General features: G+C 39.4%; 1 protein-coding gene across 1 annotated transcript; it reads right to left on the bottom strand.

Annotated features, from left to right (window-relative positions):
* Positions 1-1268: 1268 nt before the first annotated feature.
* Positions 1269-15880, bottom strand: LOC136676439 (thrombospondin-4-B-like). The gene is made up of 22 exons (XM_066653464.1): positions 15802-15880; positions 14821-15018; positions 12982-13229; positions 12317-12419; positions 12153-12235; positions 11991-12042; positions 11669-11823; positions 10121-10258; positions 8590-8667; positions 8403-8497; positions 8183-8267; positions 7811-7915; positions 7619-7726; positions 7368-7527; positions 4710-4828; positions 4524-4576; positions 4257-4438; positions 3695-3922; positions 2909-3105; positions 2108-2280; positions 1492-1631; positions 1269-1380 (listed from the first exon to the last, which is right to left on the bottom strand). Exons 1-22 carry the CDS (start codon positions 15878-15880, stop codon positions 1328-1330), a joined length of 2832 nt encoding a protein of 943 aa, XP_066509561.1. The 3' UTR covers positions 1269-1327.
* Positions 15881-16333: the final 453 nt, after the last annotated feature.

Raw genomic sequence — 16333 nt, 5'->3', positions numbered from 1 at the left:
AACCTCCATGAATATTTCACATTATTTTGGTTACGGACATATATAAGTATGAATTAAAATGAAAATAACATGCTTAATTTGCTTTAAAACTACAATTTTATTAAATTAACGGAAAAACCCGAGCTCGCTACGGAAATTCTTGAACGCAACCGTGACGTCATTGGTGGACAACAGCTGAACAACGCCGCGGTAAAACACCGTTATAACTGACTGTTACGATAGTATCTATCTAGCTAAATAACCAACATTATTCATGACAATAGCCTAGCAATAAGCTAAACTCAAATTTAGAGGAACCGTTATTCTTGTAAATGTGATCGAAGTCGAACTCGAATTCATCCGACACTTTAAACCTCCGTAATGCAGCTACGTAGCCGAGTATAATCTGAGACACCGAGTTTAGCGAGTCAAGCTAACGTTAACTAACACCAACTAAATCAGGCGAAGTGTGTGTCCTTACCCTGTTTACCTCCATGTTACAGAGGCTCTTGAACACCTTTCGTTGGTGTCCTTACATGCCCATATTGTTGGAAAAGCGCCAGTGAAGTGAGCTACAGATAACAGAGTGAGCGGATGGTCCTTTCCAAAGTGCCCGTTTGAAGTTGACAAATTTAGTCAATTTTCTGGATATTTTGGGATCTTTGGGCCATTTTTGCACAGATGTCCCACTGTACATTGAATTATTGCAGCCAAAAATAACACACCAGGTAACACACCTTTTAATCCTTATTCCTTGAATTAGTAAGAAATAACATGTTTTCTGACTATCACTAAACACAAGTTAGGAACTCAAATTCCACTGTATTTATTTGTTTGACACTTTCATAGAGCTGGTGCTTAGCCTTTAAACCTAGAAAGCTATTCTGTATGTGCTCTAGATTTGACTTACAGAGATTTGGTTTAAAAATCTTTAGTGCTCTTTTAGAAATAGATGAGATGCATACTGCAAAAAAAAAAGATATATATTAATCAGAGATCGTCACTAGCCTGTGACACACACACCCTCCCCATCCCATCAAAACAGACTGACAGCCAATGCCTAAATACAGTATCTGAGTTAAACAGATGGCATAGAAAACTATTTATGCTCAAAATAAGCACAATTCTGCTTTTGCCCTTTGCCAACAGACACATTTTATAGAACGTTTAAAGCAACCCTTAGAAAAATACAAACATGACCAACAATGAAGAAAAATAATGCACACATTTCATTTTCATATCAAGAACAAATGCTTTTTTCTTTTTAATAATTATTAGTCATGTCTGCAGTTATAGCAAGAGGTCCCATTTAAATTCCTGCATGTTTTTTGACACATCTGTGTCCTTTTTAGCTGGAGATGTGCTGGGCAGTGTACTCCTCATAGTCTGCAGGGATTGTGTCTGGAAAAGGAGAGTGCAGAGAGAAATGTGTTAATGTCTCTAGAAAAGTTTCCATCTGGAAATTTGGTTCAAATAAGCCAAGAGCTATCAAAGCGCAAATAGTCCTCTCACCATTGCAGCGATATCTCAGGTTGGACCAGATGATGTTTTCCTGAGAGAAGCAGAAGACCCCGAGGCGGCCACCTCTCATGCTGGTGTCAATGACCACCCCAGAGTCTGCCACTAGACTAGTGCCTTCATAAAAACGCACGCTTCAAAGGCAAAAGGAAATATGATTAAAATATATCTATTTATCTGAATAATGCTATCTGCCTGTAACATTATCTACATTGTTTTGCTACTAAATGCGACTAAAAGGGATAAAAATATAGTTTATATGAAATAATAAACATTACACTGAGTTTCTAAGTCAAATGATGATGGAAAAAAAAAACAGTTCAGCCCACAGACCATATGTTTGCTAGACAAATTGCAAATCCCACTTAGAATTACATCAGTTATTTTGATTGTGTTGTTAAGACTGATATAAAAATGACCTCTCTTCTGATTGGTTGTTCTGTGTTGTGTTTTTGATCAAATGGGGATCCTGGGCTGAATAAAGAATAATGTTAGGTTGGAAAGTGATCATGTAAGATTTAATTTGGACTAGTTTTGGTAAACCTTACAAGTTTGGTCAGTAGTACCTCAAAAGAAAAAAGTAGAACGCAAGCCCTACAAGGCATCTCACCGGATGTATCCCACTTGAGGCCGGTGCTGCAGATTCCAGCGGTACGAGACCTTGTCCTTCCAGCCCACGTTACGAGGGTCTTTCCACAGCAAGCGCACCTGATCCTTGGTATCTCCAGTGTGCCACAGAGAGTTCCTTAAGAACTCCCCAGGCCCAGTCTTGGATTTTACAGCCTTGAATCATGAGAGAGCAGAGGTGGGTAGAACAGCCTAGATCCACACCCAAGTAAAAGTAATGTTAGTTCTGTAAAATAATGACTGAAGTGGTAGGACATAAAAAGAACTCAAAGTATAAAAACAACTGGAATAGAATTACACTACTGGATTACTGAGTATCTCACAGAACTGTACTGGACCTTCTGTATATGGCATCCGACTATAAAGGGGTGAATGCACAAGCTCCTACATCAGTGGTGTGACTGACCCAATCACAAGGGCGCACACCAGCAAAACTGTATAATGGTTAAAATCTACTGCAGTAGAAGAAAACATAAATTTTTAAAGTACAAATCTATATTAACTGCTTAAGTAAATGCATAGTAAATAAAGCTAATACTCAGCTCTGTATGCAAGACACTAAAATAACTGCTGCAATCTTTATTTAAAGGCTATATCAATCACTGGACTGTGCTGCATACCTAGACATCACACTAAAACATTTTTGCACATGCTTCACCAGTGGAGGCCATTCCTGAAGCTCTAAAAATAACCTCTGCTGAGGCCAAAAGAGCAGCTTAATGATAATCACAGAACCCCACTGTTAGAGGCTAATGGGAGGAATAAAGACATGAGCTGAAGGAACCTTGAGCTGAATGCCAGGCTCAGCCACAGCTCTGAAGGGTACGGCCTGCCAGTACGTCTGCTCTGTCTGCTTCCACATCACCACGTAGAAGCTTGATGAGTCCTGGTAACCAAAGATGAAGCCAGCGTAGTCATCATCAGTCACCGTGTTCACATGGAAGGTGCCCTCAAAATCCACTCCACTAAAGGCTGTGTAACCTGAAACAAACAAGAACTAGAAATTTATCTCTGATTGAATATCAGATTGTGAAATAATGGTCAGCAGCCATGAGCTCCTGGAGATCATCTTCCCTTGTAGGGTGGATTTTCTGCTCTTCACACATCTCCCATAATCCCATACATGTTTATTGATTTTAAGACTGGAAGTGTTCAGTCGTCAGGTGCCATTGTGACTGACCAAGTGGACTAAACATGAGCCGGTCTGGTTAGTGATTCCCAAACCATTTCTGCAGCACTCCCATTTTGTATAATAGCATATTTTCAAGCCACCCATCTCTGACACACAATGCTAGCAGTGCTCAGACCGGCCTCATTCATTTGCCTTGCTGCACCCCCTCTGAAATAAGGTACTCCCTCCACTTTGACTGCCATTCATCATCACTCATGCAAAGAGATTATATCTAATCTCTTCAGATATAGCTCTTAAATATAAATGGCTTATCTTTAAGAGCCATTCAGACTAGAACTTACTGTACACTATCAGGGGAAGGGTGGTGAACACTGCTCTAGATTTTTTGCTTTGCTGGTCTTGGTATTGCCACATTCTAGTGAGGGAGGTTGCACTGACCTACAGCGAGTCCTGGATCACTGTTCATGGTCTGGACGATCTCCATTCCCTGATTGAGGACAACCCAGTTGGGATCGATTTGAGCTTCGCCTTCTGGGTCCAGCACAACAGTCTGATAGGCTCTGAAGTCAGTCAGTGTCACCTCTGCGTTCTCAGGGCAAGTGTCAATCCGATCAATCACCTGGTCCCGGTCAAAGTCTCCAGTGCAGGCATCACCCACTTTATCATCTGATTAAATACACAACATCATTCCATCCCACCATCAGATATGATACCAGCAAACTACCAACGCTGTATACTGTGGTCATTTGGGCACTCTTCTCAAATGAACTAGTGGTACCCTACTCATATTTTCTCACGTTTTCTTTGTATTATGAAACAGCCTTAATACTGACACGTATTGACCTGGATGTGTTAGAGATTCTAGAGTAAGCCTCTTTTTTAATGGTCATCCCAGGGCTATCAAAGCAGTTTAATTCTTCACCTCATTACAGAGACAAATGTAAAAATTGACAAGGCATATTTTAATTAGGGGTGCTGAAATGTATGGGGGAGTGTGTACTGTTTGTGTCTTCTTGGTCTGGATTGGGAACCAGTCTGCAGTTATCGTTATCATCTAGAATGCCATCATTATCATCGTCATCATCACACTCGTCCCCAAGCCCATCTTTGTCCGTATCCAGCTGTGAGCTGTTGATGATGTCAGGACAGTTGTCCTTGGTGTTCTGGTGTCCATCTCCATCACTGCAAAAAGACTTGTGTCAGGTTTGATGGGTAAACAAGTTTTATAACACATATTAATCCATAGGATGATGTGACTACACTTTACCTGTCTATGTTAGTGTCACAGGTGTCCCCTATGAGGTCATCATCAGCATCAGACTACCAGACCAAGCAAACAGTGAGAAAAACACACACACACACACATTATATATATATATATATATATATATATATATATATATATATATATATAAATTTAAGGGACAGAATTGTGGTATATGGAATTGTGTACCTGATTAGGATTGGGCACCTCAGGACAGCTGTCACAAGCATCTCCCACGCCATCATAATCACTGTCCAGTTGGTCAGGATTGGGAACTCTCTGGCAGTTATCCAGAATATTTTTCAAACCTGCCCAGTCACAAACAGTTGGAAATTGATTGGTAACTACCCAAAGGAATTGAATAAATATCATTGGAGCAGTGTCATTGTTTATTATATAAGAGAAAATGTTAATATAGACCATCAAATTTTCCTCATCAGATAAACAATACTTAAAGCTGGACACCCCAGAGCCCTGACTGTAAGTTACTGGAAACGTTTAATTAAGAAAAACATTTTAAAATGTGGTAAAAATACCTGATTATTGATTTTTTGTGGCAGTAAGTGTTAAGTAATCCTCACTGTCCATAAAACAAACCTGAGTAAACTGTTTACTGACCACATTTCTAAACTGTACTAGAAGAAGTCAAATCTAAAATGTCACTGAATGGAGCAAAAACAAAAAGTCTGACGTGTACAGCACTCTGCTGCTGTTTTTGTGCATATGTTGTTTATCATGGGCCTTGTGTCACAAGGTGGCAGTGTTTTAGTCAGGCCACTACAGAATAGTTTCCACTGGTCATCAGCTCTTGGCTGGACTTTGCAGTGGAAATGTGGTTTAGCCCTGCGAGACATGAACAGACTCTGTTCGGTGGAGTCCACTGAGTAAAGTGCCTGGAGCCTCGCCTCTGTGAACACACTGTAAATGTCAAGCTCTGTCTGGGCTTGTGCTTTTCTTACGCTTTTCAGACTGGAACATATAATTGTCATTACTGATACTGGGCTTCAAAGAGACTTTTACTGTAAGAATGAATGCCCCAGGCTTAATGCTGTCACCTGAAGGACTATTAAGAAGCTCATTGAAAAGAGGTGTTTTGAAAAATGCAGCCTCACAGTCACTTCTGGTTCTCCCTCATAAAAAATGACCTAAGCCCCAGAAAAAGCTGGACAAGAAACAGGCGGACTGTAACAGATATTTCAAAACAGAATGCACCATTTAACTGAGAGAAAAACGCATGCCCTCAGAGGTGCAGCGAGGCAAGGAAGAGAAGGGGAAAATTCTGGCCAGCACTGGATCCCATACAGATAAACAAACGACTTTATAATACATTAACAAATGCAAAAGTTGTATAACAAACAACAGCTGTTGTAATATGCATTTGTATATTGTTAAAGCATCTAAAGCAGCTTTCTACTGTACTATTCTCTTTAATACATTAAACTTAGTAAGAGTAATAACCACCTGTAAGCATATATTTTCTGTACCATTTTTGTAATTATTGAACAATTAATTTCATGCAAAGCAGCATGGTGGCACAGCAGCTCCAGGGACCTGGAGGTTGTGGGTTCAAGTCCCGCTCTGGGTGACTGTCTGTGAGGAGTTGGTGTGTTCTCCCTGTGTCCGCGTGGGTTTCCTCCGGGTGCTCCGGTTTCCTCCCATGATTCAAAAACACATGTTGTTATGTGGATTGTTGACTCAAAAGTGTCCGTAGGTGTGAGTGAATGTGTGTGTGTGTATGTGTTGCTCTGTGAAGGACTGGCGCCCCCTCCAGAGTGTGTTCCTGTCTTGTGCCCAATGATTCCGGGTAGGCTCCAGACCCACCGTGACCTTGAACTGGATAAGTGGTTTCAGACAATGAATGAATTAATTAGTGTCTTTTCTTATACTTGGTTACTTATCCTTTTAATAAAAGTACCAGTACTATTAGGGCAAGTTACCCTTTCTCTTGACAAGGTTCCTGTCCATTTTAGGCCACTGATCTATGAATTTTGTGCACTTCTCTGTCAGAGTTTGCACATGCTTATTTCAGAATCTGTTGCAAACTGTGAGTTTGAATTAAGGTCTGTAACCTTTTCTGGTCAGTCAAACTGTTCCAGTGTTTCACTGTGTCTGCTGACCTCCTGCAGCTGTGATCCTGGAATGAGGACATGTCAGCATTAATAATCTGAGACTGAAGTCATGTATTACCAGACCAGACCGCTGCTGTCATTAAGACGACTGGATGTTTAAGTGAAAAAGGAACAATAGGGAGTATTTTCACTTACAAATGTAGCTTCAAAATCATTGTGATGCTTTATTCAGCACCGCAGAAACAGAACTATGTAACTTTTGCAAGAAGGTAGGAAACCATGCCAACCTCCCCTTCCCCTGCCCCTTGATTTCAGTACAGTGCTGTAAAATGTAATTACACTCTATAACTCTAAAAAAAAATACCAAATCTTACTTATTGTTTAGAGTTCTTTTCGTTCTCTAAAAAAGCCCAGATGACCTTTCTCTGCCATAAGCAGAGAGAGACAGAAAGCCTAGCATACTGGACCACAACGCTTTGGTTTTTTACCCATTTACAGACACTCTGGCTTTGTAAACACATTAGACTGTTTTGAGCACACAAGACTCCAGACTGGAGAGCAACAAATGGTTAGAAAACATCCTCATCGTTTTATAAAAATTGTTTTTTGATTAAAAAGGTCAACATCGCCTTTAAGCAAGAAATGATGCAAGTGACTTATTTTTGTCCAGTGAACTTACAACATGTATTACAGTGATAAGTACGGCCTGGTGAATGGAAACAAGTGTGTTTTTGTGACCTTAACTCAATGCCAAATCATAAAATGTAGCATTAGTTACCATCGCCATCCATGTCATCATCACAAGCATCTCCCAGTCCGTCCTGGTCAGTGTCCCGTTGGTCTGGATTATTCACATATACACAGTTGTCACATGCATCTCCGTGAAGATCATCGTCACTGTTTTTCTGGTCTTTATTCATACTCAGCCAGCAGTTATCCTGTTTTATGATCCAACAGAGAAAATCAAGATTGTTTTAAAGAGCCATAAATGAGTGTCTGTTTTACAGTGTGATGATTCCAGATGTATACCCTCTCATTGAGGATACCATCACTGTCTGCATCTTCATCACAGGCATCACCCTTTCCATCCCTGTCTGCATCCTCCTGGCCAGAATTAGGCACGAACATGCAGTTGTCCTAGAGAATTATGGATATGATCATTAGCCTTTTCAGACTCAATCCTGATGGATATAATGGTGAAGAATGCCACACGAGACTCACCTTTTTGCAGTTTGCGTCCTGACACTGAAGTTCCCTGTCAGGAAGGGCATCAATATCTGTATCTTTCCCACAAATGTAACCATTACCTGCCCAGCCAATGTTGCACTGTCACAAAAGGAAGAATGCATTAAGGAAAAATTCAGGGATATTATTATGTATCTGTGTCAGCCAGCCCACTCATGGAAAGGTATTGATTAATGCTGTGATTAGTTCCAGCCTGCATCTACTTTGCTGTCTCCTACCCTTACCTTAACTTCACAGAGTGAAACAAAGATTAAATAGGTTCACTGTTATTCATACGTTAAGAGCATCTTGAGATCTGCACAGTATACTCTAATGGATTCTTTGAGATATTATATTATAATGTCTCACCACACAGCTGATGCTTCTGTCTCTCTCAACTATACACTCAGCGTTGACATCGCAGGGGTTAGTCTGTCCGTTCCCACACTTCCTGCTGGACTGAGAAGCAGAAACAGTAGAACCAGAGTCTGAACCTGTCCCAGAACCAGAGCCAGGTCCAGTCCCAGGTCCAGAGCCTGGTCCAGTCCCAGGACCAGAGCCGGGTCCTGTCCCAGGACCAGAGCCTGGCCCTGTCCCAGAACCAGAGCCTGGTCCAATAGGTCTGCAGCCGCTCAACTGATCTCCAGAGAAGCCTGGTTTACACTCTCCACAGCGGAAGGAGCCCTGAGAAAAAGCAGAACCAATGAATGAAGAACCACATTAATGAAGGACATAAGCAAGCACAAATACACACAGAAATGAAGGTAAAATCTCACCATAGTATTATGGCAGTAGGAATTAGGGGTGCAGCCTCCATTGTCCAAGCTTTGGCATTCATCAATGTCATTGCAGGTCTGATGTAAAAAAATAATAATAATGTCAGTTCCTGCTACATTATCATGTATTAAAACAAAATGTACATATTAAGGCCTAAACATGACATGTTCAGCTTAGTCTACACTCATCTAATGTATGTTTAGTAAAAACTAATTAAAAGCAAATTATTCAATGAAGTCTGAATTAGGGAGGGACAGTATCCCCTTACATATCTTCATCTTAAAATATTAGCATGGTATATGATATTACTCTGGCTTGTGCTGGCACTGAGCCACATATCTGTGTCCACAACCTGGAGGGAAGGGAATTTGGAGGGTTTACATTGAGCAACAGCTCACACGACATAAGTGTTGACAATTGAAAACTCATGTTTGAGGGAGCAAAGTCCAGCAAAGCAGAAACTAGCCAGTTAGACTAACAGGACAACACCACAGACCACGTTCCAGCAAACTGAGGCTCAAATCACACACTTTAAAGGAAAAAAGCCTCATATCTGTCAGCACAAAGTGTACTGAAGGGTCTTCATGGTGTTTTGTCTGTTTTCAGTTTTGTTTCTACTAGGTATTACTTTAATTCCGTGTTAAAAGCACTATGGTGGGCTACTGGACCTGTGTTTTTTCCCCAACCATTTTCAGAGCATGACATCACTAGTAAGTGAGCTCCAACAGTGCCCTCTCTTTGTGGCTCTGGTAAATGTGCATTAATGACTTCATTTGGCCTTCTACTAACCAAAAAGACACAGAGCAGGTGTAACATAGGGTGACCAGACGTCCTTATTTTGTTTTTCTAGAGCTTACATAGAACTTCGAGAAGCGTTTCGTTCACAAACTAGTCCCGGCCTCCCCTACTCCGATTGGTTCGCGTGAGTGAGAAGAGGGCGTGGTGAAGTAGCCTAAAATCTTCTGATTGGATGGTCTGACTGTAGAGCTACCGTTATTGGTCGATAACCTTCTCTGTCAACATTTAATTGGTCAGTCTGCACGTCAGTAGTCCTTGTTTACGTCAGAGGCAAAGCTCATGTACCTTTCTCATCTCGAGCAGCTATGCCAAATGTAAGTTCTCGGGTGAATTAAAAAAGAAATTCCCATGTTTTGTGTAGCAAATAAAGGTGTAAACCTGTAAATCTGGTAACCCTATATAACATCATAATTTTAAAATAAAGTGCTCATTTTCAGACCCACAATTTAAAAACCATGATATACCTGTTACACAGCCCTACCCTAGTCTAAATCAGGAAGTCCTATAAAGGCATATCATAATAACAATGGTTCCAGTGGCTAGGATTCTGGACATGAATGGCCACTAAATTATACATGTCAAGCACAAATATAGAGGGAAACATTTAATTGCGGAAAGAATCACAGAATTATGTCAGGAATAAAAACAAAATATATGACTCACTATGGATCAGATATTAATAAGCCTGATGACAATTTTACATACTTTGAATTTTGCTGTGGGCTTTCTTACCTGTTTGTGGGTTTGGGCATAAGTGAGGCCCACTCCCTGCACTTCCGACCCAACGTAGCCTCTGGGGCACCTCTCACACCTGAATCCAGGAGCCGTGTTAATGCAGCGCACACGAGGGAAACATGGGTTCACCTCACACTGCCAGCATACAAATCACAACACTTACAAGACTGTCCTTTACAGAGCTGAATGTCATAAACCTATGCAATTATTTGTTGGTAGAATTGCCAAACATTTGCTTTCCTGCCAATCAATTACCTAAATCCTTCATAAAATCACTTTTAAATCCAAATTGCAGCAGTCGGACAATGACTGCAGTAATGAAATACAAATAAAGACTTGATGAAGAGGCGCTACATGGGGTTTCGCTGAATGAATTAGATTATCCTGTAAAAAAGTAGGACACTGGCCTTGTGCAAGGAGAGATAACAACCTGCAGTAAGTAATGGAAAAAATTAAAATGCAGCTTTTTTGGGAAAGTCTCTCCTCACTCCTCAGAGAAAACTAATCTGTTATGACACTTTTCTCTCACCAACCGTCTGCAAGAGGGGCCTGAAATCACAAACCTATGAATAATTAAAAAACACAGAATGGCTGGTCAATGCTACAATAAAATTATTAGTAAAGCAGACAAGGAATTAAATATGCTGCAGACTTCCAAATTATTATGTAAAGCCCGTAAATAAAAATTCATTTATTTATTTCTTCTTCAAATAAACACTTAGCTAATCCTAACCTAACTCACATTAAATATAAATACTATTTGGCATCATTTGAGTAGTTTTATTCATTCATTCATTCATTCATTCACCTTCTGTAATCATTCCTCCTGATTAGAATTGCACTGTATCCAGTGCCACCCTGGAATCACTGGGCATAAGGCAGAAACACACCCTGAATAGGGGGCAGTCCACTGCAGGGAATCACACACTCACCCATTCACTCACACCTGTGGAAAATTGTCACACACTTACACCAGTGGTCAGTTTCACACAGCCAATTGACCTGTCAACATGCATTTTAGGACTGTTAGAGGAAATCGGGGGAATCTGGAGGAAACCCACACAGACACAGGAAGAACACCTGACACTTCTCTGAAAAAATATCTTGAAACAAGCATTGAACCCAGGACTCCAGGCTGACACTTCCGGTTACACCACACTGCCCCTAGTGAGTTTTGTTCCACAGAAATTCACAAGCAAATATTTGTGATATGGAAAATAAAAAATATATAAAAATAAATTTGTCATTTGTTTTAATATAATCACATTTTAAAATAGATCCAGACTTCAAAAACAAGATTATTTTCTAAACAACAAAGGCATCTATTTAATTATAACATAATTCTATGACTTAGAAGAAGTTAAACATGGCCATATAAAAGTATATTATTGCGGTTGTTGATGATTGTAACAAACGTGTGTTTTTTTTGCGGTAGGGTTTAGGAGGAAATAATGCAAGAGAAATATATAGTTATATATAAAATATATATAGTATAGAGGCCCTTTAAACATTTACTTTCTACTACTATATATTGCTGAAACTTACCTCATTCACATCCTCACAGTGGATTCCATCTCCTGAGTAACCCTCAGGACAGGGGGCACATACAAAACCCTGCTGTGTCTCAATGCACATGCTCTGCTGGAAACACACTCCTGGTGCACACCTGGCTGGTGAATCTGGCTTTACTTTTGGTCCATCTAAATATTAACCCAGTGCTTCAGTTAGTCTGCCACAATAAATCAACATCATCATTAAAAAAGCTTATAATGTGGGCTTAAGTGAAGGCAGGTGTAATGTCAGTACTAATTGAAAACGTTTTCATATTAGGACTCATAGAAGGAAGTGAGCAAGAAAAAAGTCTCACCACATGGAACACATTCCATAATTATTTTTCTCATATTGGCAGTCTCGCGGATCTGTTAGGAACAAGGACACAGTGACCTAGAAAACACTGTATCTGCAGAGGCCATATAATAAGAGCCTTACGATATCCCAAGGCATCTGAAGAAAAATGTAATAATGGTACCTGCTGGTCCATCTTCTCTTTCAGCTCTTGGACCATCCGTACAAGTTCAAACATAGGGCCTGGCTCCAGCTTTGATGTAAGTCCTATAAAGATTAGGAAAATAATAAGTGCACCATGCTACAATGACACTGGCACTACTAATGGAATCAGAAGATGTCTCTCACCCAGTAATTGCAGTGATTCACCCAGCTGGAGAGTGCAGTCTTGAAGTTCCGCAACATTCTCAATAGACTCACCCAGGACAAGCTTAAGGTCTGACATGCTGTCCTAAAGCAAAAATATTATTCCAGTAAATATAGAACCAAAAATGTAAGTACATCAGTTTTAAATAGAAAAGCAAGTCATACTCTTAGAGCACAAAGTCTCCGGGTTATTGTTTTAATACAAATCAATATTAAATGCAAGTCAGTCCATCAGCTTCTGTATATAGCCTACATTGTCTATGAACTTTGCTCTAGGTGCCATGACCTCAAGCATTAATACTTCTATCTTGAATACAATTTATAGTTCTATGACTTTGTTACACTACTGTGGCAGCTAATAACATCACATAACAGGGCTACGTAGCAGGGTTTAAATAAAGACAAGAAAAGCATTTTAGTCAAGGCTCATTTTTGTCTGAGTGTTTTTATACAGGGCTCACTAGAACCTAGTCGTTCCACAGCATAACAAGGTTATTTATAAAATTATCTTTATTATTATATCTTTTTTAGTTGTTAGTTTGAACTCTTTTTTTCATGTGTCTTTGAAATTCAGTCAGTGTTATATAATATAAACAATGTTGTCCGTTGTTGCCACTGAACATGTGTTGTCAAGAAGGCTGGCAGACCTGTGCTGTAGATGGCATGGCTTTTAATGCTACTCTGTTGGGGCCAGGAGGCAGGTTCTTGAATGCAACCGGCAAGTCCTCCACTGTCTCCACCAGCTTGCAGTCCACATACAGAGACATGCTGGGTGTGCCGTGAGTCAGCCCGCTGAAGTGCAGCAAGACATTGTGAGGGCGGCCATCTGCCAGTGGCACTTTAATGAAGTTGGCAGTGCCCGTCTTTCCATTGCTTTTTAGATACCTCAGTGACACTGAGAATCAGAGGGAGACAGAGAGATTAAGGACTTGGTTCAAGTGTAAAGTGTCTGAAGTGGCATGTAAATACTGTTCACTGTAAAGCAGCAGCAGTATGCAGCCTACAGCAAGTTGGCTACACCCCTTTCAGACTGAAATTATAAAGAATGTTCCATCCCAACTGCTTTCTGAAGCAGTCAAAGTACAGGAAAACCTGATAGAATCAAGACAGGCATGTTTTTTATCAGTCCTGTGGCACAGTAACAAAAATGCACTGATAATTTGGAGGAAAATATTAAGTTAAACCAATCTTGGTTAGAATAACTCACAAATGTCATCAGTGAACTGTAAAACATACCCTAAACTGTTAGTAGCTCATTAGGGTTTAACATATGTGCAGTGATTACCCCTGAACTTTTCATCTGTTTTTACAAATCCTGTTTCTGAAAGATTTGGGGTATTATTGTAAAAAACAATCTGTGATTTATTCATTCTCTTGAACAAATTGAGAATGGTTTCACTCAACAAACTGACAGTTTTTTTTAGTATAAACACATTTAGGATTTGATGCCTTTAACACACAAAAAGGTGTGGGAGAGGCATCTTCACCACTGTGTTACATCACCTTTTTTTTAATTACAGTTTTAATATCTGAACTGAAGATACAAATTAGTGCAGTTTTACAGGTGGAATGTTTACACGTTTGTGCCGTATATAAAGCTGATTCTCCTCTTCATGGAGGACTAGGACACACACATGCAGAATGAAGCTGGGTTTTGCCTTGCAGCAATAACTATGGACTTCTTGGGAAATACGCCACTGTGATGGCAGCATGTGTTTCTTTAAAACACAAGTATAATAATTCAGGCTGCCACATCTAAGGTACCTTCGCACTATTTCACCTTTCACTGAAAAGAGTCTTGATGGTCCCTTTCATCTCTGGCACAGACAACCCACGTTTCCATTTCCTTTTGGACAATTTGAATTAGTTTGGGCTCAAAGAACTCAACAGTTTTCCGATATAGAATTAATATATACATTTACTGTTGCGCAATATAGTTTCAGGATGCATTGTTTATGCAGTATTTCACATACATTTCTCATGCCCTCTGAGGGTTTGACCTTCAGTTACAGTCATTTCTGCCCTTGCCTCTGCTGTGGACTGAGATTTAACCCTGAATCTTTCACAGCATTATGTGGGGTAGGTGGTGATGGTGCTTGTTTTATAACTTTTATATTCTCTTGCTTAAAGTGGAATTTTGAAAAAGCTATAACTGGAATATTCCTCATATTTTCTTTATATATTTCCTTAACTTTCCTTATATTTTTTCCACTTTATCTCTGTCAAAAGATTTTTGGAGTGTGTTGCAGGCATCAAATACAGCCAAATACCAAAGGGAATGTTTTTTTTTTGTACTTTAGTCAGCGTAATAAACGTCTGAGATTTAAAAAGTCAAAGATCATTGTTGTTAATGAATTTCTCCCCCTCAAAAAAAAGTAAATACATAAAATCAGAACTTGTGTTTGTTGTTTTTATCATCAGCAAATGTAAACAGACACTACTTTATATTTTATGACCAATTATTTTTCAAATTTAAAAAGCTGTACCTTTGTTGAGTCTTCCATGTGCGGAAAAATCAAAATAGTCGCTGTTATCTGAAGGGTTGTAGATGCGAAAAACACGTGTTGGAGCTTTATTATGGAGCTGGAAAGTTGTCAGGATGAAAACGTCGTTCACATTCTTGGTCTTCAGTCCCCCTTGCAACAGATCAGGCAAACACTCTGAAGACTCCAGAAGCTCATAGACTGCAAAACAGAAATCTACTTAATCTCTGTTCACACAAAAAACTGCATGTCCAAGCATAAGTGTATAAGGAAACATTCATTATCACTTTGTTCTTGAAAGTGGATAAAAAGTAAGAGCCAAGTACTTATACAAACATATCTTTTTTTTTTTTCAACATTTACTTACATAATAACAGCAGGACTTTAGTTAAAGTGGTGCTTTAAGCACAGCTACTGAGAGGTACAAACACTGCTCTTTTCTTTCTTTGGGTTTAGTACCAGTTTATGATGTGTTTGAATTCACACCTAGAACCACCACATCATATGATGGGGCCCTGGTGAGATCTCCACTGGAATGGTTTTTGGTGCATTTATTTTCAACTGACTTTTAAAGAAACCTTATTGGTCGATAATATTCCATATGTCTCAGTTTTTTCATAAATTGAAAAACCCAACTGTACTCTGTGATTTCATAATTACATTTAAATACAAAAATGATTAGAAATATAAATTTCTTCCTTTCATTTCCAGTAACTTAATTCAGATATTCCATCCCTTCAAAAGTTGTGGAGATGAGGTTTTTGTCAAAAAGCAACAGTATGCAAATTCATAAATCCTTTTTAATGAGCATTTTGTTATTTAACTGCTGCCCAGCATACACGTAATAAAGTCTGTTCTAAGAGTGAAACTCAGAAGAACCCCCCGAAGCAGTTTCTACTACTTTCCATCATAAAATCTACAATGCATCATGACACAGCTATTCTATATTAATGATTATCAATAATATTAAAATATTTCACTCACCAATTCCTTGAGCATTCACAGTACAGGAAAGTTGCAGGACTGCCAGTAAACTGAACAAAATTCTTGCCCACGCAGCCATTTTTTTAACTATTTCTGTCAAGTATTAATATGTATTCCTAATTAATGCAGGTTCTGTTAGTATCCCAGCAGGAGCATCTGTCCCTGCAGCTTCTGCATATGATTTAGAGCAGTAGCAGCCAAAATAGACGTTCCTTTTGCCTTAGACGACTGCAGCCCAGCTGCTGAATGAAAACCAGATAGGTGCCCGAGAGATTTATGCTTTTCAGATGACTTTAGACATAGAAGGTGTGACCAAGGACCTCCTCCCTACTTTCTTTCCAGAATGTGACCACTCACTTTACTATAAGGGTGTCAGATGTGCACCCTGAAAAAAAAAAAAAAAGAGAGAGAGAGAGAGAGAGAGAGAGAGAGAGAGAGAGAGAGAGAGAGAGAAGAAAAACCTACACTACACATGCATTGATGTTAATGACTTAATTTTAAATTTAACAGTTGTTCATGTACTCATTTTAAA

The sequence above is a fragment of the Hoplias malabaricus genome, chromosome X2 (genome assembly GCF_029633855.1).
Source record: "Hoplias malabaricus isolate fHopMal1 chromosome X2, fHopMal1.hap1, whole genome shotgun sequence".
NCBI lineage: Eukaryota > Metazoa > Chordata > Actinopteri > Characiformes > Erythrinidae > Hoplias > Hoplias malabaricus.
The sequence above is the reverse complement of the archived record's forward strand: the minus strand, read 5'-3'. Positions and strand labels throughout refer to the sequence as shown.

What these genes read in the sequence shown, in the direction of transcription:
- LOC136676439 (XM_066653464.1), bottom strand. Translation starts at nt 15,880, where the DNA reads ATGGCTGCGTGGGCAAGAATTTTGTTCAGTTTACTGGCAGTCCTGCAA. An exon ending in GGCTCTGGTTCTGGGACAGG is followed by an intron (nt 8,268 to 8,402) that starts GCCAGGCTCTGG and finishes TTCTCAGTCCAG; the next exon opens with CAGGAAGTGTGGGAACGGAC. An exon ending in AGGTGCCCAATCCTAATCAG is followed by an intron (nt 4,577 to 4,709) that starts GTACACAATTCC and finishes TTGGTCTGGTAG; the next exon opens with TCTGATGCTGATGATGACCT.